This window comes from Lagenorhynchus albirostris, chromosome 14 (assembly GCF_949774975.1).
Source record: "Lagenorhynchus albirostris chromosome 14, mLagAlb1.1, whole genome shotgun sequence".
In the NCBI taxonomy this organism is placed as follows: Eukaryota; Metazoa; Chordata; class Mammalia; order Artiodactyla; family Delphinidae; genus Lagenorhynchus; species Lagenorhynchus albirostris.
In genome coordinates, this window is record NC_083108.1 from 74,402,552 (window position 1) to 74,430,102 (window position 27,551).

Consider the following 27,551-nt stretch of genomic DNA (forward strand, 5'->3'; position numbering starts at 1 on the left):
CACCATTGTAAAGCAATTATACTCCAATAAAAATGTTAAAAAAAAAAAAAGTCTGCCTCTCCCCCTTAAAAAAAGACCAACCAACCAAAAAACACCTATGAGGGAATGGGTCTCTAGGAAAACAAATTCCTAATGTGAGAACGTTAACCACTATGATGGGACAGGTGAGAGACAGGGCTTAAGGTGGGGATGGGTAGAGATAGGGAAATCTCTCCAGAGAAGTGAGTTTCAAACGTGGCTGCACCCTGCAGTCACCTGGGGAATGTTGTTTTAAATACTGATGTCATTGCTCTGCGGTGCAGCCTGGACATTGGGAGTTTTAAAAAGCTACCCAGGAGGAAAAAGCCTTAAGCAAAAGGGTAAACACTGTATGATTCCTTTTATATAAAATTCTATCACAGACAAACCTAACCTACAGTTTAAAAAAATCAGAATATCGACTGTTTCTGGTGGGAAAGCGGAGGAGGAATTAACAGGGGAAGGGCCTGAGGGAACTTTCTGGGGTGAAGGAATGTTCTATATCAGGATACGGGCTTGGGTTTCACAGGTACGGGTATTTGTCAGGATGTGAACGGCGCACTTAGTTGTGCATTTCGCAGTATGTAAATTTTACCTGCAATAGACAACCACGAACAAAAACTGAATCCTAGTTAATGGTATGCACGCTGAAGTACACAAGGATGGAAGGTACTCATGTCTGCAACTGAGTTTGAAATGCATCCAAAAAACAAATAATATGGATGGATGGATGGATGGATGGATTGGTGAATGGATAGATTGGTGGAAGAATAAATGTACGTACGAATTGATAGATGGATAGACAAATGGATAGATTGGTAGGTGTATGGATGGATAGACAAGTGGACAGATTGGTGGATGGATGTGTGATACAGCAAACGTATAGCAAAATGCTAATTGCAGACCCTAATCAGTGGGCGTATGGGTGGTCACCGTACAATTCTTCCATGTTTTCTATATGTCTTACATGTTTCATAATGAAACACTGGGACGCACTCCAGGAACTCCTAATAGTCAGCCAAAGTTGACCACCAAGTAGAGAAAAGGCTTCTTTTTTATAAAACAGCCCAGCACAAGAGCTCTATTTCCAGAAAATAAGATCACACATTACCTGCATGTCTTTGCTCATTCTGTAGGGCCAAAACAAATTATCCAGGTGTGACCAGGGGACCCTTCCACAGATAACTTGTTAAAGGGCAGTTTCGGACCCCTTCCCTAGAGCCACTGATTCGGAACCTCTGAGGTGAGACCCAGAAATCTGCATGTTTCACGAGCCTCCCCACCCCCAGCTAATGCGACGTCTGCCAAAAGTTTGAGAAACACGGCTTCAGTGTGGTTTGCCCTTAGACACTATCCCTGAAGAGCAGGTTCGCTGGGGCAGGGGCTGGGGAGGACAGGGGTGGGTACAGTGTTGCAGACGAATGGGAAACCTTAAACGATGGTGGACATGATGGACAACCAGGACTCAGGATGGGACCCCTTGGGACAAACCTCCATTCACAGGTTAGGCTGGCTTGGCCTCCCAAACATAACCCCCCTCTTGTTTTACATAACTTCACAATTTCCTGAGAGAAGCCACGTGCCTAGCCAAAAGTACAGCAAGAAGTGGGGATTTAACGCCATCTCCAGGACGCTGTCTTGGAAATCACGCCTCGTTAATTGGACTTCCCCATCACCTTTAACCACAAGCATGAGGATACAAGAGCGCTGAGCCTTTCATTTGAAAAAGGCCATCTGAGGTTAGGGAGCTGAACATTCATTTGAAATCAGGAAGGAAGGGCTGGAAAAGGAGGGACGGCTCCAGTAGAAGGATTTTAACCTTTGAAGGGTCCCGGACCCCATGAATCCCTGGAAATTCTTTGACATTTTTTTCTATTTATATATTTTGAGTTTTTCAGCATTCCTTGCTAATCGGATTTTCCAACGGGATCTTAGATTCTGATTAAGAAGCCCCGCCCTAAAGGTAGGAGAGGAGGAGGTGACATGCAGTGCAGAGGTGGGGGACAGTGGTGGATTTCCCACGACGGTGGAGAGACGTCGACGGCCTGGGGCTGACAAAACCAACCTATTGGCTCTACCTGGGACATCCTGGGCTCTAAGCTTTTCTATCCGCTCTCTGGTTGAGGGGCTCAAAATCCAGGCCAGCCGAACAGAGACTCCAAGTACCCCACCAGCTCTGGAGATGACTTCCTGCCAAGGTATCGGCAGTCCAGTAAAAACCTGAGGAAGTAGAGGCAACCGCAATTCTCCCACGAAGAGCTCTGAAGCCACCACTGCTGCACTCTGCTAGCCCCCCAATAATACTCAGTAAATGCTGTGTATGCTGCAGAGACCAGGCGCTGCTCACGGCCACTCTGTGGGCATTAAAGCAGGAAGTGGCCAAGGAAGGACTTTGCTGCTGCTTGTTCAGATTCTGGGGCTTGTCATTCCAAAAAGACCAGTGGCGGCCTGGCAGGGCGGAGGGGGCATTCTCTCCATCCGAAAGAAACAAAGCTCACGGCCAGGCCTCTGCACCTTAACTGGCAGTCAACCTGGCCTCTGGCTTCACGAGGGGAAGGACCCCATCTCAGCACCTAACATGACCCAGGGTCACTCCAGGCCAGGGACCGTGCCAGGCACTCCTGGGCACACTGGGGCAGTGTTAAATCATGTACGCACACTCCTTGACCCTCCTTCTATCGAGAGGAAGGATCCCAACCCTTCCTCCTGGAATCTGGGCCCATCTCAGTGAGTCCCGTTCAACCAACAGAACGCAGCAGAAAAGACACTACAGCTTCCCAAGGTCTAGTGAGCAAAGACCCTGTGGTTCTCCAGGGGCAGCCTGACACCACGGAGGGAGCCTAACTCCCCTGAGAGCACCATGCCGGACAGGTCACATGCACACACTCCAGTGGACAACCCAAATGGGCTCCCAGCCGAAAGGCAGAGTCAATTGCTGGTCGTGGGGTGTGTCATCTGGGACGTCCAGCCTTGTCTGGCCTTCAGATACCTGCCATCCCCACCAACACCGGACAGCAAGCAACAACCGCCCAGAGGCATCCTTCCCAAATTCCCGACCCACAAATCCTGAACTAAACCCAAGTGTTTCCCTGGGACTTCCTGCTTCACCTCATGCACAGTGACAGCGAGCGATGCCTGGTCTTTCCACCATAAGTAGCACTGAGGGAGCATTCCTGAGGGCTAGCAGGTTGCAAGCGGATGAAATTTGGAGCACTGTGATGGCCTCTGAGCTCCCCATGGAAGGACCGAGGCTGCCTGTACCTCCTCCCCTTGAGTGGGCTGCGGAGGCGTCGGAAGCTAAGTGCTACAGCTCTGGCTGTCCCGGATTTAGTCTCACACACACACAGCTGATAGCACAGCTCAGAGCGCAGGGCTTCGCAGCCGGTCCGTGTGAAATTTAGCAGTAATTCGTTTCGTAGCAATAGTAATTAGGACACCCACATTACCTCGTCTCATCCTTGCAACAGCTGTGGAGGTAGGTTCTATAACTATCTCCCATTTTACAGATGAGGAGATAGAAGCCCCATGGAGTAGGGGAGCCCCGGGGCTAATCAGCGTGGTAGCCTGGACCCCAGCTCCAGAGCCTGCTTTTCCATCAGTGGACCCTGCCCCTCGATGCACGGATTCACCTTTGCATCCCCAGGACCTGGCATAGATAAGCCCTGAACGAATGTGTGTTAGCTGAAGAAGCAAGCAACAGATCAAAAACTGAATAAAAGAGTATCTGGGCCACAGTTTCCCCCTCCGCAAAAGGAAGAAGGTTGGACCAGATGCCACCTCCCGGGATCCCTTCTACCTCTAGAACCCCACGCTTCTAAGGAACAGTGTTCCCTGTCATAGTGCCACGCCAGCCGGCTTCCAGAGATCTTCAGAGTCTGACGCCTCCTCCAGAGCCCAAGACAGGTAGATCCCTGTGCATTCCTTCCCTGATCCAACGCAGAAAACCCTTCCTCCCAACAGTTTCAAATCCCATTGCTGGGGCAATGCCTGGACCCCATCCTCTCCATAAAGGTGCCCTCCCCAACCCCAGGGCCCTGGCCTCGGCCCCATAGGCCAAGGAAGTTCCTGTTCACCTTTGACAGTGAAGCTCCCACACTTTCTCATTAAGGTGAGCATTTATTTAGGTGCAACTCCCAGATGTCTGCGATGTGCATATCACCTTGACCATGTCCACCAGCTGTCCTGCCATTTAGTTAACATTTTCCTTAAATAATCAGCCTTAACCCTCCTTCCTTCCTCCCTCCCTCCCTTCCTCTTTCCTTTCCTTCTTCCCTTCCTTCCTTAGAACTTAGTCTCGGGGACTTCGCTGGCGGTCCAGTGGTTAAGACTCTGCGCTTAGTGGGCGCAGGTTCAATCCCTGATCGGGCAACTAAGATCTACATGCCTCACGGCGTAGCCAAAAAAAAACGAACTTAGTCGCATTCTAAACAGTACTGTCTATGAAATCAGCCTGATGCAACTGTGTGTCTGTGGGCACCCTCTAAAATCATCTCATCTCTCACCAGGGGAGGGGGCACTGCAATTTGGGAAATATTGGTTTTTAGGGATAAGAAGTTTTTAAGCCACAGACTAACCTTTCAAAATAACCTTGGCATGTATTTTAATCAGCCGGCTAGAGGCAGGATTTGTGGAATGATTTTATTCTCTTCTTTGTGCTTTCCCTTCGCGCCCCCATTTTCAGAATAAGCAGTTACTACTTCTGTAACTAGAAACCGCACCTCAATGTTGGAAAACTAAGACACCCTCTGCGTGTTCCAAACGCAGGCTGCTGGGTGAAGAGAGAGGAGAGGGCGGTGAGTGCCCAGACATTGGCCAAGCTAATCCAAACGTTATTTATGTGGGATCACTGCGAGTGAAGGCTCAACCCTCCTTAACCCCACCCTTCTCCCTTCGTCCGATTGTTGGAATTAGAGGAAATTTCATTCCTCCCGCTTTGCTCCCTGAGCCAGCTGTCACCGGGTGTGTGGGGGACAGGAAACAGGATTACAAGATCAACAGTGAGCCTGCCGTTCCAGCCAGGCTGTTATCACAGCCGTCTCCGGAGAGCCATCTTCCCCACTTGTCACTACCTACTGCGAGCTGGGAGTTGGGACCACAGCCCAGAATAAATTCTGAACAAGGGTAAAACTGGGAGTCATGAGGAGTTTTCCCCAGCTTGGATCATTTTTTGGAGCGTGGTCTAGGAACCAAGCACTCTTCAGGCATTTTCTCACATAATTCTTGCAAGAACCCCAGAAAGGGGAAGCTATATTTATTTATGCCCATTTTACAGATGAGGATACTGAGGCTCCGTGGGGTGAAACTGCTTGCCTGAGGTCACATGCCGATAAACGCAGAGCAAGGATTGAACCCAGGTTTGTCTGACTCCAAAGCCTATTAGAGCCTCTCTGCTCCCTCTCCTCCCCAGGGCCCATCTCTAGAGAACTGGGCGCATGACCCTGTCCACTCCCTGTTCCCCAGCACGACTCCTAACGCGGCCACAAAGACACACGTGGCTCGGAGGCTGAGAGTTTCGATCCGACACGTCAATCACTGACTTCTGAGGACCAACCGCCTTGCCTTCCTTCCATCTCCAAGGGCCTACCCGGAAAGGACCCCTCAGCCAATCTGCAGTAACTAGGGGACGGTTAGGGCAGCCCGTTCAGACCAAAGTACAGTCATCTGCCTAAATATCTAACCAGCCGTGTTGTTCAGAGCTGTAACAGACAGTCCCCAGGATCGCTGACATGTGAGCTCTCAAACACCTGTCCCTCCCCACCTGCCTTTCCTCTGATGTCCATCATCTGCCCAACCAGCTTCCAGAGCACAGGGGCCCCGGCCTGACAAAGGAAAGCAGTGAGGGCTCTTGGGAATAGACACACCCTGACTACGCAGTCTGTGGCCAGGGGAAGCTTCTTGGAGGAAGAAATAGCTACAGGGAGGTTTTAGTGATGGGCAGGAGATGGAAAAGGAGGAGAGAAAGACAGAGCCAGCCCAACTGTGGTGTTCAAAGGGCCAAAAATAATGGAAAGAAGACAGACTTGGAGCAGCTCCTTCAGCATGATTGAAAGGGAGAGGGGACGCTGGTGAGGAACAAAGCTAGGGGGCGTGGCAAGGCTGGATGGGAAGGGCGTGGTCAACCACACCAAGGAGTCTGGACCTGACACTGAGAGCAACAGGAGGCCTGGGAGTGTTCTAGGCTGTGCAGTAAGCGTGTCTGATTTGCGTGGTACAAAGATGTCTCTGGCAGCTGCCTGGAGCACGTCCCCCGGGAGGGGAACAGAGCTGACGTCAGGTCTAAAGAGGTTAGGAGGCTGCAGCAGACGAGGTCGGTGGTGGCTGGAATAGGCAGCCTGGATGGAGAAAGGAGGCGACTTGAGAGATATGATAAGAAGGTAGCATCAACAGGGCCTGGTGACTGGGTAAGATTGAGGAGGCGATTTGAACACCTTAAACCCATGATCCCACCTGCTCTTGACCTTGTGGGAAGGAAGGAAGAAGTGGGGGAGGGAAGAAGGTATTCAGTTGCAGGCTGGAACCAGTCCCTACCTGCACAGCCTGGACCCCTACCTGCAGGAGGACCAAGATGAGACTGTCCATCAACGGCAAAGCTGCTGTGATGACAGACGACCATGAGGATAGGATGGGGGTTTAGACGCCATAGAAATAAAAACTTGGCATCCCAAGCCTACGCCTGAAAATAGTTTGGCCTCTTTCACCTTTACGTGGTATTTGTTGTCAACTCTTCCAACGGCCATAGATTAAACCCAACTCCAGTTCCCAAATGTAGACATGTAAAGCCAAAAATGTTTCTAAATAATCATTTAAGAACTTGGTTATTTTCGCCACAAAAAGCGTCTTACAAATCCACAACTGTGAAGGAAACCAGTTATGAATGCAGGAATTCATATGAGTTTGGTGTACATGTCCCATCTGAGGATAATGGCATATTTATTTTTTAAAAGCATGCAAAATTAGGTCTGGTAAGCCCGCTATCTGAAAACAATTTCCACGGCATGCATTTCTAAACCCAATGTTCAAACCACAAAGCTGCGGCCTTTCTCTCTTTCTCTTTCTTAGGTCTCTTGTCCTCCTTTGAATGGCTACATCTGTCCATTTGCCCAACTCTCCCTTTTTGTGTCTTCCAGAAAGGATGACGAAAAGCTTCCTAAATGACCTCATTTTATTTTGAAATACTAAACCCACCAAAAAGAGAGGAAGAAAACTTTCTTGGTCAAAGGGATCAAGATGTATTTCTAATTCTCTTGCCATATGGTAAGTTATTTTGGAACTCTACCAAGAGGTAGAGAGAATATTTAACAAAATTGGCAACGCTTGTACAATCCTTTCAAATCAGACCAAATTCCCATTCTCCACAGCCCCTTCTATTCATCATATCAGCGACCATGACCACAGGATATGTAAAAACACCGAGCAATTTTTATCACCAGCTTCCAATCCCCCATGCCTGGGACACCACGTGGTGTCAACTTTGTCTGTATATCACCCCCAGGAACTCAAGCCATTAACTTCCCTTTCATTTATCAAGAGCTCTTGCCTAAAAGAACATCATTCATCGGCTGTGACTTACGGGAAGAAAGAGAGAGCGGACTTCACTTGAGGGAGAGAGACAACAGAGAAAGAGGACAAGATTGTAGCTTTTGTTCCCGAGGCAGATGGAGACCATCACATTCCCTTTAGGGGACATGCTCTCCCCTAAAGCTACGCACTCCACGTTGCCTGATAGAGGAAACCACCTTTCTGGAGGGTTACCAGGAAGTGGGATTGAAGAGGCTCTTTCTCCGTTTTCTGGATGGCAAGGAGGACCCCATTTCTCTGTGCCTGCACTTCTGGTGTTGCCGACTCACCTGTGTTATTAGTGGGGGTGGGGAGTGCAGAGGCGGGGAGCGGAGGACACCATTTTCTTACCTTTGCATTCTCGACATTCTGTGCAGCTCCATGTCATCGCTGCCCCGGAATCCTTTGGCAAAGGGATTATTTTCAATCTTTAACTGGGTGATCTGAAGGAAGGGGAGAGAGAGAGAGAGAGAGTTCCGTTTTCACTTGATTGTTATAAGACTACCTCGGGACCCGGCTAATAAGCGTCATGGAAACGCAACCTTCTGGCAACCCAAAGAAGCAAGTGAAGCCCGTCACATCAACGGGACCCATCACTTCATTCGAAAGGAGGAAAATGTCCTAGATCAGATTGTATTGAAAAGGGGAAGAAAACCTGGTTTCAGTTTGCCCATTAACTGGAGTCCTACTCTGCATCATTCCGGCTGGAGTGGCTTTTTTTTTTTTTCTAAATCGTAGCATTTTGTGTTTCAAACACAATCTTGGCCTCAACACTTGGTACACCCCCTGCTCCCTGGAAAATTGACCATGTCAACTTCCTGCAGCGTGGCAATCTCCATTGGGAAGGTCTTGATGATTGCTCTCAAAATCCTACTATGCCTCATTTCACGTTCATTTCATAGTTTCACAGATACAGTTTGCTAGCTCAGGTGGAAAATGGTGTGTAATTAAATAAAGACCAACATATAAAATTATAACGTATATGATAGCTACCAAACAGCTTCAAAACTCTTTAATTGTCTAGGTGGGGGACTTCCCCAGCGGTCCAGTGGTTAAGTCTCCGCGCTTCCACTGCAGGGGGCAGTGGAGTTTGATCCCTGGTCGGGGAACTAAGATTCTGCATGTTGCATGGTAAGTCCAAAAAAAAAAAAAAACATTGCTTAGGTAAGGAAGAGAGAGCCCTCTTCTTGGAAATTTTTGTTGCACTATACAAAACTTAGTGATAGAACAGGGTCTTTGGTTCAAGGTCCAGAACTTTCACGGAAACCATCAACACATATTCTGTTAGCGTGAGCGTACGGTAGCAGGTCTAGGTAAAAGAGTGCAACCCTATGGAGTTTGCCAGAAGTATTTCCTAAAAGCTGTGTGTGAACTGAATTTTTATATATATAATCACTTCATGGAAACCAGGGCAGCATTCTTCAGAGGCCAGTCACTCCAAGGCACCATCATTATCGTATCTATACAGTCCCCGTTCACTGGTCTGCTTAATATTTTATTTAAATCAAACCACTTTTGATTTAAATTTATATTATAAAAATAATTATATCACTTCTCTATACGTCAAAGTGGAATCACTTGCTAGTCAATAAAAAGAAAATAAGTATATCAAATTCCCTCTACTGGGACTTCCCTGGTGGTCCAGTGGTTAAGAATCCACCTTCCAATGCAGGGGACACAGGTTCGATCCCTGGTCGGGGAACTAGCTCGATCGCTGGTCAAGGAACTAAGATCCCACGTGCCACGGGGCAACTAAGCCCGCACACCACAACTAGAGGGCCCGCGCACTGCAACGAAAGGTCCCACATGCCACAACTAAGACCCAATGCAGCCAAAAATTAATTAATTAATTTTTTTAAAAAATTCCCTCTACTGGTACCCCCGGAAAGTTCCAAGTCTAAGGCCTGCCTTCTCTTTGTTGCAAGGGGAAATTCTACACTTTTAGAGAAGTATTTATCATAAACTGGTATTGAAATAAGACTCTTCTCTGATAAATGAATAGAAAGATAATTGGAATAAGAACATTTTTTTTTTGTGATCCCATCATCTTCAAGTACCCACAAAAGCATCTCCTCTATCCCCAGTAGTATCGTTACAGACTTTGAGAAACCAAGTAGTTGCTTTGCAAAACTAGGCTTAATCGATGAACGCACCCATAATTTGTCCATTTGGGGGCAAGCATTCTGGTCTGTTCAGTTTTCTGGAAGAGGTGGTGTTATAAAGTTTCCTTCTAACTCCAAGACTCTACCAGGAACATAAAATTACTACATATGTGTGTGTGTTCACAGTAAAATATATATGCAAAATTAACATTTTTTAAATGTTATGTGATTCCAACCATATGACATCTTGGAAAAGGCAAAACTATGGCAACAGCATAAAGATCAGTGGTTGCCAGGGGTTAGGAGGAAGGGAAGGATGAACGAGAGAAGCGCAGAGGATTTTTAGGGCAGTGGAACGATTCATGATGTAGGATACATCATGGTGAAGACGTGTCATTATGCATTTATCTACACCCACAGGGTCTAGGGACTGCCCTGGCGATCCAGTGCTTAGGACTCCACGCTTCCACTGCACCACGCTTCCACTGCAGGGGGCACGGGTTCCATCCCTAGTCAGGGAAATAAGATCCCACAAGCTGCATGGCACAGTCAAAAAAACAACTCACAGAGTCTACAACTCCAAGAGTGAACCCTGACGCAAACTACGAACTCTGGGTGATGATGTGTCAATGTAAGTTCAACAACGGTAATAAATGTCCCACTCTGGGGGGCGATGCTGGGAGCAGGAGAAGCTGTACATGCAGGGGGACAGAGGGTATACAGGAACTCTCTGTACTTTCCACTCAACTTTACTATGAACCTTAAACTGCTCCAAAAAATAAAATCAATTGTAAAACTTTTTAAATATGTCTGGGTATTTCTATGTATACACATTCCCTCCTCCTTCATTTTTTTTAACTGTACCCATTCCTGCAACTTTCTGATTTTGAATTAACTCTTCAGAATGAGTAGAAACGTCTGTAAAATCTCTTTGGAAAACAGGAGAGATTGGCACAATACTGTAGATCAATGATACTGCAATAAAAAATAAAAAATCTCTTTGGAAAACAGTCTTGAACATGTGTACTCCTCAAGCCAGTTCTGAGTCCAAAAGCCCATCACCTAGTGGGGATTTCTTTCTCACTCCGGTTTTATGACAATAAAATGCAACCCAATTGACCATAAATCATTTTTTAAAGGGGGAGAGGGGTATTCTCCAAAAGTTAAGTAAAAATTAGATCATTTTGAAAAGGGGTGGAGGGAATCCTTATCCCGCCTTCTGTACCTCCCACCCACCCGGTGACAGAAGGCAGCCCCTGAATATACTGAGGACAGTAAGACAATGAGGGTGTGGCATCAGGGCTGAATTAATGCCTATTCCATGACGTCACTGTTCCACCAAGAGCTCAGGATAAAAAAATTACCCTGAGGAAAAAAAGAAAAGGGTGGCTTTGGTATTTTATCAGCAAAAATTTTCTGCTCAAACCCATTCCTTGCACCTCAAACAGATTAACTACTACCTAATTCTTGCTCTTATCACCATAGCTTCCAAAAATACGATGGCAAAGGATACGCACAGTTTGCTAGATATACACTTAGGTGTGTGGGTCTTACCTATGTCTTAGTGTAGATGCCTATTGGACATAAGAATTACCCCTGAGAAAAGTTAACATGCAAGCTTAGGTGCAGGTAAAAATGTCCATCTGATTTCATACTTATTTCACACTTGTCCCCTCACTTACTATAACCCTGTCTATGATATTCCCTTCCTAACACAGAGCTAGTCACTCACGGGCACATAAACCGATACACCTGGATGTCTGAGTTCTACCCAAAGTCTCCACTGAAATTGACTTCCATTCGTCATACAAATGTACTCCCTCCAAAATCAGCATAAAACCAGATATCCGGGGGAAGGGCATGGGTGGTGGGGGGGGAAAACAAATATAAAAGCCAGCTCCAACCAGTGAGACAGAGGTTGTAAAAATTAATGAGAATAATTGTTGTGAATTCTCACTTTTGAAAAAAAAAAAAAAACCCTCTCGAGGGCCAAAAGTCTTAATTATGTCTCTCTCTTAGGGGTTCATTTCCTGGTCCCAAGCAGAAGGCTCGTACCTCATAAATACAGGCTCCATACACAATGATTTAAGCAGGACGAAAATGCCTTTTAATGGCAAAGTAAGTTACTATCGGGGGAGAGACGTGCTTGCATACAAAGCCATTGTCGCAAAAGCAGTGAAATGAAATGCCCACGTGATCTTTTTGTAACACCTAAATATTTCTAGGGATTGCTCTGGGAGCTGCTGACAACTAGCGCAAACCTTCCAAAAACATGTTTCACAGAGTGAACAGTCGCTGGGGAAGAGTCGAGCGTTTAAGTATCTTTTTCAAGCTGTCAACCATCTGAGGGAATAACTCCCAAATCCAGCTTGGGATCCCAGCTGGGCTCAGGAAATATGTCGTGTCATTGGAACCCCGCGGTATACAGGTGTGTGATAGCAGCGTAAGAAATGAAGCCGGTCACGCACCTGCGTCCACCTGGTACCTGGTACCTGCCTCCAAATCAGCCTCGAGGCACTAAGCCCTTTGGACCCAAAATGGGTGGCTCGTATTTTTCCAAATTGTCCTGGCAATTTAATCTCATAGACTGCTTTTCTTTCCCTGCGCAATTATCCAAAGCGTACGCTGGGCAAAGAGTCCTTGGATTGAAAATGCAACCACGGAATGAAGCAACTAAACCACAAAGACTAACATTTGTAGTTGTGTTTCAACCCCAGTAATAAGAAGTTATTTCAAAATCTCAGTCTTTCAGATTCTAAAATAGGGTAGGCAAAGAGTTTTCCAACACGTGTGTTTTGGATGGAGTTGCCCCGTTAATAAACTGATCAGCTAAGTAGTCGATCAATGCAGTCATCACTAACACTGTGCTGATTCTGTACCAGGTTCTGCACAAAACACATTCCACGGATTATCTCATTTTAATCCCCACAAAGACAATAACAAAAAAACAAAAAATAAATTCTCTTCTTATCCCCATTTTACAGACGGGGAAAACTGAGTTAAATCATTTGCCCAAGTCAAATGGGTTTGAACCCAGGCAGTCTGCCTGCAGATTCTCATCCTAACCCTACAGGAGAGTGAGGAACAGCTCAGGTGGCTTCTACCCATGAAGCCAGGAGTCTCAACATCCCGTCCAGGTGGGACAATAAAGTAACAAAACAGAGTCCACAAACCACACTCAACCTGACCCGCTTATTTAAGTCACACATCACATATCCATGCGAGGAATGTCTGCATGGGCCTGGATTCTACTGGAAAAATCCATTGCTTTAGACTTCCTCCTGACAAAGAAAATAGGTGTCTTTGGTATTCAATAACTAAATACTGGGGAAAACCTCATATTGGGGAGAGTGATTGAAAGTGCTCTCCTATGAAATCCCTCTTCTGGATGTCAGGCTGGCTAAAAAGACCTATATGTACAGCACAACCGGGCTCCCTGGCCCAACCAATGAAGAAAATCAGTAATTCCTGTGTGATCCTCAAATACAGCTATATCCATCACTCAACTGACCATGGTCATCATTTCATGATATAGGTAAGTCAAAGCATGATGCTATATACCTGAAACTCAAACAGTACGTATGTCAATTATACCCCAATAAAACTGGGAAAAAAACAAAAACAAAATACATATATCCAAATACATACTTGGAGACCCACGTTTTGAGACCCATGAGTGTTTAGATACACAATCTCCTAGATTGTGTTCAAAACTCACACATACACACCCCATTGGACAGGCACTCCACACACACAGATCACCAAATATATTCACTGGAGAAGACTTTTTTTTTTATAGAAATCTAGGGGATGTGGAGTATGTTCCTAAGTGGCTACAGTGATAGTTTCATGGGTATACACATATGTCAAGCTTAGCGAATCGAATACATCAAATAGTGCCGTTTACTGTATGAGAGTTATGCCTCAATAAAGCTATAAACAGAGAAAGCATGCGTGGTCCCCCAGATCTACCCACTCCTGATGGACCCCTAAGATCTTTACTACATAGAACTTAGGAATTTCCCCCAAAAGACCTGAACACCCACGTGTTTCTTTTACAGATCACTTTCATGTGTCTATCACTTCCTGTCCTCTGTGGATGAACATGGGTTTCCTTGGCAGAAAAAAAAAAAAATCCCACAGATTTTTGGACCCCCTGTCGGGACTAGCAGGCTCTAAGCGAACATATATATGAGGAACTGAGCATCCTGGTTGCTATGTTTTCCTTTTTTTTTTTTTTTCCCGCCCTGTGGCCATCACCACAAAGCTAAACATAGGTTTACAACAGCCATGGAGGAAACAGGTTTCTAGCAGCCAATCTCAAATTAGCCTGAAACAGTGCTGGAACTTTCAGGACACTTGACCTTACTTTTCCGCTCTTATTGGTTCAACGAGTGGGAAGAACTTAGAAAAAAAAAAAGAATCCTTCTTTCCCTGTAAAAAGTAATTGCGTGGCGTGGGGGGAGGGGGGGAGTGAGTTTTCTGCTGAAAGGAAGCTCTTCTCTCAAGGCCTGGGATCCCAGACAGGCCGTGTGGCCTGGAAGTGACCATCCATCACAGCTTGCCTTGGTCATTGACAATCTGAATTTGGAGATTACCCACAGCATTTCGTTACTGCCCTTGCTTCATGGGGGCAGGGGGCGGGGGGCGGGGATTAACCAACACACAGACTGCATGAAATGACCTTCAAGAGGTGACTGGAGGCTTTAGGGTGCTAAGCCCATCTCTCACCCTACCCTGGCCTCTCCTGCCTGGCTCCACAGTCCCTATAACTTCCCTCCACCCCACTTTTCCCTTGCAGGTTGGGGAGGGATAGGAGCTGTGGAGGGGGAGGGGCCCCCATCCCCACGTCCATCTGGGTAAGTCATCCACATGGCCCGCCCTCACTGATCCCATGTGGACCCCCTACTTTCCCCTCCCACAGCCCTCTAACCCCAAGTCACTTCATAATACTCCCAACCGTCCACAATCCCACAGCGGCAGCGGCCTCTCCCCAGCCCCTATATCTTGCCTTTCCTGATTCCAGATCTTTCCGTAATGAGGCTTAGGAATCATTCAGTCCTGCCCTCCCCCCCCAATAAAATGAATCCACGTGCACTCAGGTTTCTAAAGAACAGACATGAACCATGACGAGTCAAGACAAGCCCTTTCTCCTGGGCAAGAATAGAAGATACTCCCCCCCAACCAGCAGTGATGGGGCTCCCTGTTCCAATATCACGGTCAAGCCTTGAATGGCCCAAATCGGGGCCTGGATTTCGAACGGCGTGGAGGTCTGACAGTGACACAATCCACCTGCGACATCCCGCCTCTATACCACACTACAGCCACCAAATGATGCATTGGTCGCGTGCATGCCTCCCCTCGCCAAGCTGTATTTTTGCAGGATCATATTTAAGTCCCCAGAGCTTTGATCCAGGCAGCTGGTGACACAGGTTACTCAGTTTTTGCTTTTGTTTTAAGCAATGCCAACCTTGCTTTAGTATGTGGTCCAGGGTCAGTAATCGCTGAAACAATTAAGGAAGCATCTGGGAAAACCCAAGCTCAAGGTTTCCGGCAACTTTGCCACTTGCCCCTATTGGAACTGAAATGCATCCAAAGGGCAGAGTGGAGGAGGGAAGGAGACTGACCCCCCACAGAAAAAGTGGTCCCAGGAAGGGTAGCACCACGTCCCCACCCAAGAGCACGGAGCCGGCCAATACGGGGACCTTTCTTCTCACTGATCACTTCACGACTGCAGCAAGATGCCTCCTTGTTACATTTGAGTCCCGAGCATTGATACCACGCGGTCATCTAAGGTTTGATAATTTCGTTTCTATCTGGGCTGTGTGTGTGTGTGTATGTGTGACTTTCGTGCCAACCGCATGAATGTAGTACAAACAGCTGTGATCCTTAGTCTGCAGCTCTGTCCCTGCCCCGGCCCACTGAAGCAGAAGTTGGTGCCCACCGTGCGGAGGAATAAAGGTGCCCATAAAGCCACTGCGATTCATGCCAACAAGCGGGCGGCCCCAGGCCCGCCGGTTCCTGGGTACCGGGCTCACCTTGTGGTTCTGGTAGGAAGTCACCGCAATAAACGCCGTCTCAGGAAAGACGTGGGTACAGAACGCAGTATTTTTTGAGCCAAATCCATTATTTTCGTCCGCTTTCACGATGTGTAATCTTGGCTGGTATTTGTGCATGGAATTTAGAATAATCTAAAAATAATAAAGAAAATGAGATTGTAAGAAAAATCAAACTCCTTTGTTTCCATAAAGCCCCACTCTCCACCCCAAAATTACGTTCCTTATATAGGCTCTCGGAGAAAAGGTCCCATTTTTTTCTCCTGTTTTTGAAAAGAAGCCAGTGATTTCATTAAAAAGAAACATTTCAAAAATGACAATTTCCATATGAAAGAGCCAGGGTAATATTCCAGGAATCTACCCAGAGCACACACAGCAGTAAATCAGAATGCTTCATAAAGTTAGTTTAATAAATTAACTCCCTGCGTAGGGCATGTCCCCCCCAGCGGGAGTGATGCAAGTTTGGGGCGAGGAATTGGTACCCGCCTCGAGGAAGCCTGGGCAAAAATTTTGGAATGAAAGGACAGCAGAAACAAATAAACAAACATATATATATACATATATATAAATAACTAGCCCTGCCCAAGAAAAAAAGGCTCAAAGAGATGCAAAGGAAGAGACCAAGCATTTGCAGAACTGGAAGAAATATCAGAGGAAAAAGAGAGGAAAATGGTGGGAAGGGGGAGACTCTAGGGTGTGAGTTGGGTGGGAGGGAAGCACCCACCCCACCCCTAACATCAAACAGGGGTCTGGTTGCCCTTGAGATTCCCTGTCTCCAACTTCACAGTATTTCAGGATCCGCCACCGGAATTATCCCCAGACCCGGCCCCAGACAGCACTGTGGCATCTGCTTTGGGGGGAATATTTCTCTCCTTCCTTTCTATCTTCTCCATGTCTTTGGGGGGTCCCAGGGGCTAGTGGGGGGTCTCACGGTTGCAGCTCTTCTTACAGCCACCATTGTGAATATCAGGAGGGGGTGTGCAGTCACCACACTCTTGCTGGAGCGGAACTTTCCGGAGAAGATGCGCATCTTTACTAAAAAACAACTGAGTTTGTTGTTCTGATGGCGCCGTGCTTTTGATGCTCCCGGGAAGCTGGTAACGCTAATATCTCTCAAAACGTCCTGATCTATACCCACCGAATGGGCGAACTGCCGCGTTTCACGAGCTGAAAAATCTGGCCTGCTTTTACCCCAGGACCGCAAACTGAGCGGCGGAGGTAGTCTCAGTGTCTTTGATTGGATGACCCTGGGGCAGGGTTCTCGGGCCAACCCTTGAAACCGACCTGGAGGAGGGGGAGGGGAGCGCGACCCGACTAGGCCGGGGGAGGGGCGAAAAGCTCGGGACCCCGCGGCTCCCCGACCCCGGGCCGCGCGGCTCTAATCTCCGGCCGCCGCGGCCCGGCCGCCTCCCTGACCGATAGCGACGCCGGCCGGGGCGGCGTGGCGACAGAGAGACGCAGCGGGGCCCTGCGGGCCGGCGCGGCCACCATCCCGGCTTAGCCAAATTGCTTTGACGGCTGGGGACAGTGTGGAGACATCAGCGCGAGGGCGATCTAAATGGCCCTTAATTTCATTAGGGCGGCTCTGGACTCAAAGTCCGGAGTTTGGGGTGGGAATGCGTGGCAACTGGGCAGTCCGGAGCGGCTCAGAGCACCGCGCCTTCCTCCGCGGAACTGGAAGGACTTGAAACTCACAGGGGCGCCCAGGGCTCGGGACCGTGCGCGCGCCTTCCCCGGGGGTCCACCCCAAAGGCACACCCGGGCCGCAGAGGGAAAGTTAAGGAGCCCAGACCAAGGTGCCACGGAGGCCCAGCCTTCAGAAGGACGCGGTCCTGGGAGATGCACGCAGGACCTTTACAAAATGGTCCCTTCTCTCCCCAGCGCTTAACCTAAAGCATCCGCAGGGACAGCAGGTACACCGTCAGCCAGCCAACACCCACGCAGGGTGGAGGTCACGTCTGCGCTGGGATGCACCCCGAGCTGGCCGCTGCAGGCAAAACACCCTGGTTGAAACGCAAAGGAGGCCCGGCATTTTGCCTAGAAACGCACCCCCCCCCAGCCCCTTTCCTCTCCCTTCCTACAGCGTAGAAGGGGAATAGGCCTTCCTTCTCTCTTCTCCAGTGGTCAACAGTCCGACCTCACACCAACCACGTGTACAGTGGCATTGAGAGCATCAGTGGAGGGCCCTGGTCTCCTTCCCACCACAGACTCAGTGCTTCAGCCCTAAGGCCCCACAAGAACGGATTTCTCATTTGGACCTTCACAAACTGTCCTCCCTCCGGATCAAATGCATTTGTACCCCGTCCCCTCACGTCCCCAAACTGGGAACCCTGTGTGTTGCTTCTCCAAAGTGGCAGGATGCAGGTCACTTCTGCAATTAGAGAGACCTGGCCTCAAATCCCCGTTCCCAAATACAAGCTGTGTGACCTCAGGCAGGTAACCTCCCCTCCCCCGCACTCCATACAAAGGCTGTGTATTTCCACCCTCCTCTCTAGGCTGCTATGAGGATCAAATGCCCTAAGACGAACCGGCCTCCTTGTTTGGTGGAATCATCAACTAAGGGTTGTAAACTCTGAATTAGGAGACTGCGTTCTGTCCCGGTGATTATTTCCAATGAAGAGATTTAGGGACATTTTCCCTCAAATCAGTGTTCTGTTCATTTGTTTTTCTTTGGGGGAAGAGAGGATGATACCCTATAGAGAATCTACTAGAAGCTACCCATTCTCTTGGAGTGGGGGGACTGCACACTCAAGATCCTGCAGTTTCAGGGAGCTCATCAGGCCCCTCTCTCTCGGGGCCAGTCCAGATTCCAGGTGTAGGACCCTGATCTTGGTTTGCCCACTCTGGGCATGGTGGGAGGAGGGGGGAAAGCTGGAAGTTGGGGAAAAAACAGATAAACCCAAGAGCGTCGAGCTAAAAGGGGCAGGAGTACCGTGGTTCGCCTCTGGTGGGTTGGTTTCCCCATCTGTAAAAGAGGAAGCAGGGGGCCTCAGGTCTCCCTTTCAGCCGGAACATCCCCATAATATGGCAGGATTTGCAAGGAGGTAGGTAAGGTATACAGCTCCCATCGTGGTCCAGCCTCTGCAGTCTGTGCTGAGTACCTGCCGAGCTAGAGGGCCCATGTTTTCTGCAGGACTGAAACACTACTCCCCACCCCTAATCACAGATGGGGCTGAACGAACAGGAATTCCAGGCCCAGAATGAGCTGCCTTAGTCACCCCATGACCCCTGTCCCTCAGCAAAGGCAGGTGGGTTGGGTACTGGCAGCAGGGATGCAGGGTGAGAGCCCCAGGCCAGGAGACCTAGGGGGCTCGATCGCCAGCCACCCAGGAAAGACAAACCCAGAGCGTGGACTAGTGGACCACAGGGAGGACTGCAAAGGGGAGATGTCTGGGTAGGAGAGAGGTGGAGACAGCCAGGAAGAATTAGAAGGTGTGAGAAATAAGAGAAAAGGAAAGAGAGATGAGAAAGAGGAGAGAAAGGGGAAGAGAAAGGAAGGCCAGGTCAAGAAGGGAGAGAGAGTAAAAGACCAAGGCAGGTGAAATGGAGCAAAGAAAGAAGCATGGGTGGGCGTGAGGAACGAAGAAGAGAGAGACAGTCCTGGAGAAGAGGGAGAGGAGAGTCAGGTGAGGAGGAGAAGGTGTGAACCTGAAGATACAAGGAAGAGCTGCACGAGGTACTCACATGCCCAAATGGGTCCAGGTGGTTGTTGGTGAGCTTCAGTTTCTGGAAGGAGACGAGCTGCCGCATCCAATGCGCCCCAGTGGCCGGCGAGTCCGGGTGCACGTAGAGGCGGCCCGGCATGGCGGGCTCCGCTTTGCCCGTCACAGACCTAGACCAAGGAGAGGCGCCACCCCCCCTAGACTTAGTGCACCGTGGTGCCGGCTGGTTCTTGAGCAAAGCAACGGCTGCCGACTACGAGAATGATCTGGAAATGGCCTGACCCTCAGGTCTTGCTTGGGCATCTGCAATGCCAGACGCGCAGAAAGCCTGGAGCTGGTGTCCAGGCGAGCGCTCCCACCACCACCGCCGCCCGGCTCTTTCTCCTTCCACCTAATTCCTCCCCCAGCACCAAGGGTGCCGTGGGGAGCCTCGCAGCGTCTCTCTGCCCATGAACAACTGGCGGGTACTGGAAGCCTGGATGTGCAAAAAAGTCTCGGGAACACTCCTTGAGGGCTTTCCAAAGGGGCTTCGTCTTCAAGCCTCTGCACTCTTGGCAGCCGCGGGAGCAACGTACCCAAGGAATGCGCCTCTCCTCTCTTGCCTGTTTAACTCAAATACCCCGGACTGATTTTGCAATTTCATAAAAAAGGCATGTTCAAAGCAGGTAACTCATAAAAAATAACTGTTAATGGTTTATGCCCCCAGAAATAGCTCCAACGCTTGGTAACAATACCCTTTTTAAAAATCCACAACCCTCCGGTGCAGCAACAGACATCGGCACTTTACTTCCTCTGATCCTCAGTTTTCTCGTTTATAAAATGGGGGCTAATGGCTGCTCTTTTTTTTCTCAGGGTGAGGTCAGGAGGATGCAGCGGAAGGGGCAGCAAAAACCTCTAGCACACAGTAGGAGCTCAAAACAATGTTTATTGGTTCAGTGGGGAGAGGGAAGTTTGGTCTGCACGGTCCTCCCTGCCTTCCCCGCCAGCCGCTACGGTGCCTACCATTTATTATCTGCGAACTTGTATCTGTGGTCGTCGGCGGGAACGATGTCCATAAGAAGAATGTACTTCGTTTTGGGATTAAGGCCGGTCACCTTCACTTTGTAACTGGGAAACATCCGCCTAGGACAGACGAGGAGGAGACACAGAGGCAGAGGGAATTAATGCAAACATTCTGAAGAGCGCGTCCACAAATTTTAATGGAAGAATCGATCGTGGACGAGAAACGCGGCCCCTGCTCCGCTCTTGCCAAGATCCATCCCAGGTTTCCCTCCAAGTTATGGGGAGGAGAAAGGCCAAGAGATGAGAAAGCAGGCTGGGACTATACCATCTACAAGAGGAAGTAGAAAGCAGAAGGCGAGGACTTCTACAGACTGGTTTCGAGGAAGCCCTGAAAGGGACCCCTCATTTCAACTCTTGCTAAAGACTCTTTTCAGAACCAGACACCTACTTCCTAAATTTGGGGTCAGGAAAAGGCCTTGTTTAAAAAAAAAAAAAAAAAAGGAAAAGAAAAAAGTTGGCTTCCTCCGCCCAGCCAGGTGCTTTGGCCGCTCTGAGCAGCGCTGCGCGTCACGTGGCCACCCAAGTGGGTGCTCCCTGGGGCTGCCCGCGCGTGGGTGCCCACGGCACGTCCCGGCTTCACTCCGCCCCCAGGATACAGCTCGGTGCGTGACCTCTGACACGAGTGTCGCGCAGGAATTTCTCCCTAAATGCCCCCACCGCATCTCCGAGGCGCCTGGCACTCCTCCTTAGAGAGTCCAAACGCTTTGGCCCTCCTCAAAGAAATTTAGTTTCGGAAGGAACCGGGCCGTGCGCGAGGATCTGGTGCTTGGAAGGAGGTTCCGCCGCCCCGCGTGTGCCGCGCCCGGCTCCCTCTCCGCGCACAGGCGCACTCCCCGTCTCCATCCGGCCTCGGGAGGAGGGCGCCCCGGAAAGCAAGCCTTCCCAAGGCCGCCCGGGGCGCAAGGACCAGTTGCTGGAACCTGGCTCGCTCAGGGATGGCGGGAAGGGGTGGGTGAGTGGAGACCTCTCCCTCTGGCCTTGGAGCCTCGCCTCGCGGTGTTTATCTGCCCGAGCGAGCGCGCCTGGAGGCGGAGGCGCCGGAGGCTTCGCAGGCCTTTTATAGTTAAATCCCGTTGGCTCAGGCTTGGGAGGGAAAAAGGAGGCCCCGGCCGCCCTTTCCTTCCTCGGCGGAATGGGAAGAGGACCTGAGTTCTTTGGTATAAACAGAACGCGCCTCCTGTTCGCTCGGGCCGAGCGGGGGAGCACACATTGTTTAATTTCAAATAATAATAAATGTCACTGTTGTCAGTTTATTGCGAGAGGCTTGGGCTGCAGAAGCGGTGGGCGTCTGGCGAGGCGGCTCCACCCGCCCCTTTCACACACTCGGTGGCTTCGGCCTACCGGATGCTCGGCTTCACACGCCTGCTGTGCGCAGACTGGGGCTTTCTGCCCTCAGGGCCGCGGAGGGCCAGTCCAGCACCGGTAGGGACGTGACGGGGTTGTCCCCGCACCCGGGCGCACTCAGACGCCGAGATACCGAGTTGCACGACCCTCCTACCCCCTCCCCCAGAAGTCTCGCATTTCTAGCTAAAACTGTGAGCTTTTAAGAGGAACTCCGGGGTGAGTGTCTTGATGAAACGGCCGTGTTTATCGGTGTCTGTATATAGAGCCCGGCGTAGCCCGGTTCCCTTTCAAAGGCTTCGCCTGCTTTCTATAAACAATGAAAGAGGTAGCGAATACATTCAACGATTCCGAGTTTGGCGATCGGGTGGGACTCTGGAACCGCTCCAAGGTCAGGGAGGGTGGGAAGGAGGGTCTGGGCCAGGAATCAAGTCTGAGATCCCATGAAACCCAAACCCCGTCTCATCTCTGTGTGTCTCTGCAACTCTCTGTTCTCCCGTTGGCTCTCCCACCTCATCCCTCCTTCTCTTATTACTAATCCATCCAGATAGCACAGCCTCCCAAGCTCTTGCTTCTTTTTATATACGAGGTGGAAGAAACGCCCAGGTCCCTGAGCTGAATCTTTCAGGCTTTTCCCCTCACAATGGGAGATCACTGGAGGAATTCACCGTTCTCCTCTTTAACCAGAATAGGGTCAAATGAAATATATTCATATTCGCTCGCTCTCGCTCTGTCTCTCCCCCCCTTCCTCTCTGGTTCTAGTCTCCCCTTTTACTGGTCTCCCACACCTTTCTTAGTCTCTCCCACAAGTTCCCTGTACCTTCTCCACAGAGGTGACCATCTCACCTGCCAGCCTTGGTTATGATCATTTCCGTGCCCACTTCGTGGAATTTCAGCCACAGTTCTCTTTCATGGAGAAACACCTTGATCCCTTCCATGCCCTATAAGAAGGAGAGGAAAAGTCAATGAGCCTTCCCTCCCCAAACTCCCCCAAAACACAGAGCTTTCTCTTCCTTCCCCCTCGAGCCAGTGGGCTCAGAGGCTGAAAACTGCCCCCAACCCACTGCAGCACTGTCTGGGCTCTCGAGCAGCCCCTGCCCTGTGTATGCTCTCTCCCGGGCGGGTCTTAACCCCACAGTGCAGAGCTGTCTCCTTCTAATGCCACCAACACAAGACTAGCGGAAAAAAAACCCAGCCATCAGGGTGTTCCAGTATGTGCATGGGGAGGACGGGGCTGAGAAAAAAATGGGACCAATCCCCATCCGCTTTAGCCAAGGGGCAGCTAAAAGGAAAAAAAGAAACCCAACCTCAATCCTGAAAAACCCACCCAGGATATTCTTATGTAGACACCCAGATGTCCACACGAAAATAGACAGACGTGCACTGTATATATGCGTGTTTATTCTCACCATGGCAGTGCATAGGTAGACACAGGTGAAATATAAAATTTTAAATATTTATATAATAGGTTTCCACAATCCCAAACAAAAATTAATTCTCAAATGTCTCTATTAACATACGTCCTAGGCCTTCCTCACTTCCAGCTTCGTTCATTTCAAGTTGTTTGGATTATGGGCAAAGCGATTTAACATTTCTACCTTCAACTACAAGTTATTTTACAAAACCCATACCAAAAAAATTACATACAAAGTCTTCGTTTTGCAATAATTTGTAAACGTCTAACAAGTACATTTGTTTTCCCCTGAAAGAAAACCTCTTAAGTTTCTGAAAACGCGTGCCCACTGTCTCACTACAGATATACGCGCATCTTCCTGAGATGTGAAGGGCAAAGGAGAGAGACAATGAAAAAGCCAGGAAGGACATCTAAATTCCAAAGAAGGGTTTTAGCTGTGTGCAAATATCTTTTCTGGTCAAGACACCCCGCTTCCAGCCCTCTGACACCCCATTCCAAAACCATCAAGGTCTGCGGACGACGCCTTGAGCGCCCAGGGCGCCGGGGGTGAAGGGCACAGGGCGAGAGGCGAGGCTTCACGCTCGGCTCGGGCCCAGCTTCCAGCCAGGCGAGCCCGGGCTCCCCGCGCCCTCCCGGCCCAGCCGTGCGTGCTCCCCGCCGCCGGCCCCGCGGAGCCAGCCCACCAGGCCCCGGCCGCCAGACAAACGGTGCAGCGCGCGAGGTTGCGCGGTGGCGCGGAGGAGGCGGGAGGAGGCGAAGGCTACGAAAGATCTGAAGAGGGGTCAAGCCATCGCTCATGCCGGCCTGAAGCGGCCGCTGACCCGACCCTTAATGAGGCGTTCAAGCCGAGTTTACACCTAGTGCAGCAGGAAAGAAATGATCTGGGCCATTGTTCGCTGGCCCCAAACAGCCGGATCTTTGAGGCTCCCCTAACAACTTCAATGTATTTCAAAAATCCTCTGGCCGTAAAGATAATCGTCACAATAAAGTGGATGGGACTATAATGACATTTAGGGAGGCACGGCAGAGAAGGGTGGAATTGAGCAAGGATGAAAAGAAAAGGGGCAGATCATGGGCACTGCCCGCCCCCCTTGCCCAAACACTCTAAAGAGGGGCTTTGGTTCCTGCAAAGGGCCCCGAGGCCCTTCTTACCTGCTGGGTGAAGGCGGCCTGCGGGGACGACGGGGACTTGCTGGGGGCCCCTAGCGCGCTCTCGGGTTTTGAGTCACAGGGTAGATCCTTGGAGTCTGGTTCCAGGGGTGTGTGAGCCAGGCCAAAGCCCTCGTCTGCGTCGGCCATGGTGAGCCCGGGGCCCTGTGACCGCTCGGGGTCCTGCTCTGAGGACGAGAAGGAAAGAGAAAGACAGATGGCGGGGGACGGGGGGCGGGGGCGCAGAGGAAGAAAAAGAGAAGGTTGGAAGCACAGTTCTGGTGACAGGAGGGGGCAGTGACTAGGCTGCCACCCGCAGTTTCCAGCTACCAGCGCCTCCGTCCCCAGCTGAAGGAGGCTGCAGAAGGTCCCGTTATGATTATCATTACTATTACTTTAAGACCACGCACAGCCTCTTGCGAAAGACCCGCGTCACAGCGGGAGGAGGCGAGGCCCGCATCTCCCCTTCGCAGGCTCCCCCGCGATAAGCGAGCTGCCCGTCAAATTTGTCTGGACTTCTGGGAGAGCCAATAAAGATAAGGCCTGGGTATTTTTGGAAGCCATTGGGTACGAACCAAAAACAAAACAAAACACAAACCCGGTGCCCTTCTGAGTTTTTTTTCTTCATCAAATTACAAGAGGCCAGCAGAGCCCTGTTTATGAAAACTCACAAGAGGAATATTCTTCTGCAGCAGGCAGAATGCCTGAAAGAACCCGCCTCTCGCAAAAACCAAAAACATAGGAAAGGAAAGAGCTGGAGATCCAGAAACCAGGTCTTGAGAATTCACGTTCATCTTCTATCAGTCACAGGCCTTGAAATGAAAAGTCCTTTAACATTGAGTCCTCCCCTTTTCCCCAACCGTAAGCAACATGAAAAGTAGAAAGGAGCCAAACAGAAAGGGCAGGAAAGCGGCGGCGCAGCGGTTCGGAGGGCGGCGCGCGGCTGGGTGCCGGAGGCCAGCGCTGGGGGCGCGTTCTCCTCGTTTTCTCGGCTCTCCAGCCCGAGACGGGCATTTTGTCGAGCGGCCTGGCCGAGAGGAGCTTCTCCGAGCTTCCGTCGGGCCTGGCTCGCTGGAACTGCAGGCCCAAGCTCGGGGTTGGCGACGCCAGAGTGGTGCCCGGATAAATCCTGGGCTTCCGGCGTTGAACCGGCCACTGAGGTCCGACACAACTTGCAGAATGGCCCGGGGTTACAGGCATGTGAGGTTGGAACACACAAAATAACAGCTGCAGAACGGTTCAAGCCTGGAGGAGCCTGCCTCCTGCTCTGATCTCCTTCCAACATCCTCTACGTTCCCAAGTAGGGATTTCCTCCCTCAAAAGCCGGGAAGACTGGGAAGGAGGCGCAAGAAATGCATCCCCCCTCCCCCAAATCTTAGCAGTCGCTTGGGCAAAAGGCTGGATCCCACCCTGGGTCTGCAGTGGCCGGAGACCCAGAAATGGTGCCGAGGAGAAGACCAGCTTCTGAGGCCCGACTCCCACCCAAGCCGCCTCTTGCACCACGCCCTTGGGGTTTGGGGGAGGCGGTGATAGGAGCCCCCGAAGCCTGCTCATAACAAAAGAAAGTGGGGCTGGCGTGCCCCACGTGCGCTTCCATTTCACCGCCGGCCGCAGGGACAATCCCACCGCGAGCCCTGGCCGGGGTCCCGGGGAGCTCGGGGCTGGCGGGGCCGAACGAGATGCGGCTTGACAGAACCGGGCCGCGCGTCCTGCAAACCTCAACGCCTCTCCCCCAGCCCCGGCCGCCTCCTCGGCTCCACACGCCGGGCAGCTCCGGGCCGCGCAAAATCTCCGCGAGCCGGGCCCTCCAAAATCCGAGGCCAGGCTTCGAGTGCCGCGTTCCGCGCCTCCCTGAGCCGCTCGGCCGGCGGCCTGCCTCCCCAGCCTCCCGGGCCATCTGCGGAACTGTTACCTCGCTCGGTGAAGCCGGTGCATTCACTGCATCCCTTCTGGCTCCTAGCAGGGAAGCCGGCGGCGAGGCGGGGGCGCGGGCATGGTGGCTCCGGGGTCTATGGGGGGGGACTGCTTCCCCAGACCAGCGGCTACCGCTGCCTACAAAGGAGGACCCACCGCGGGAGCCTCGGCAGTGACTGCCCACAATTCAACACACACCTCCTCCGCTTGCGCTCGCGCTCCCTAAAGACTTCCAAGTCGTCAGGCGCCAGAAGGGCTCCGAAGGAAGCAAAACAAGCAGCCTCCGGGAGCACCTCCAATAAAATAATCTCAGTGCCCTGCTTCTCCCTTGTACCCACAGGGAGGGAAAACTGGGAGACAAGAGGGAGCCTGGGAATGGTCGACGTCCTTTCTGAGCGCAGCTTCCAGGGTTAAAGTTCCGGAATCCGAGGTAAGAGTCGGTCTCTCTGCCTCTCTCTCTCTCTCTGTCTCTGTCTCTCTCTCTCTCTCTCTCTCAGAAATACAAGCCGACTCAGCTGAGCTCGGTGACGTTGGGCTGCCTTGATGCTTACAAAGTACTGAAATTGCCTATCCGACTAGCTCCCACTGCACGCCGCCTGCCTCTGTCTGTCTCTCTCTCTCTCCCTCCCCTCCTCCCTCCTCCCTCTCCCTTCCCACTCCCTCCCCCAACCACCTTTTCCATTAGATTTCCCGAACACTCAAATCACAACACGACTCTCAAACCCAGACCTCGAGATCACCCCCTCCTCTCCACCCGCTCTCCAACCTCCATCCATCTCTGCTTCTCTGAGCGCGGCTCGGAGGCTGCAAAAAATCCTGCACAAATCATCGCAAACCCGCTCGGCTTCTGCCCGGGAAGTAATCTGGGTGACGCGGCTGTGCAGAGAACGGAGTAGGAACGCACGAGGCGTGCACACACGCGCTGGGAGCCTCCTCTGCAGCCTCGCCCGCGTTCTCTCTCCACCGCTGACCTCAAGACGGAGAACTGCCTGACCCCGCCTGGCCCAGCCTGCCCCCGCTAGCCGCCCTGATATCTCCCCCCATCCCCACTCATCACCCCGACTCTGAGAGACTCTGGGGTGAAGGCAGGGTGAAGGTGCGTGGGGATGGGGGCCAAGATCAAAGATGCCCAGAAATCGCCCTGCGCTCCCACCCCCTCAGGGCCACCAGACCTCCCGTGCCCAGTTTTATTAAAATAATCAAACAGTCACTGGGGGCTGGCTGGGGTTTTCATCTCCACTCGCCTCCTCTCCCTGCCCTCCCCCTATCTGAAATG

The 27,551-nt window shown here is 50.8% G+C and overlaps 1 protein-coding gene across 1 annotated transcript in view; it reads right to left on the reverse strand.

The window, feature by feature from the left end:
* Positions 1-26,422, reverse strand: part of TBX5 (T-box transcription factor 5) — a 45,448-nt gene extending 19,026 nt beyond the window's left edge. The window contains exons 1-7 of the mRNA XM_060120951.1: positions 26,274-26,422; positions 24,365-24,549; positions 22,645-22,739; positions 20,398-20,517; positions 19,418-19,565; positions 15,716-15,868; positions 7,927-8,018 (exon numbers count right to left, since the gene is read on the reverse strand). Coding sequence (XP_059976934.1) covers positions 7,927-8,018; positions 15,716-15,868; positions 19,418-19,565; positions 20,398-20,517; positions 22,645-22,739; positions 24,365-24,511 — 755 coding nt within the window. The 5' untranslated portion in view covers positions 24,512-24,549; positions 26,274-26,422. The remainder of the gene's footprint in view (positions 1-7,926; positions 8,019-15,715; positions 15,869-19,417; positions 19,566-20,397; positions 20,518-22,644; positions 22,740-24,364; positions 24,550-26,273) is intronic.
* Between the last annotated feature and the right edge of the window lie 1,129 nt (positions 26,423-27,551).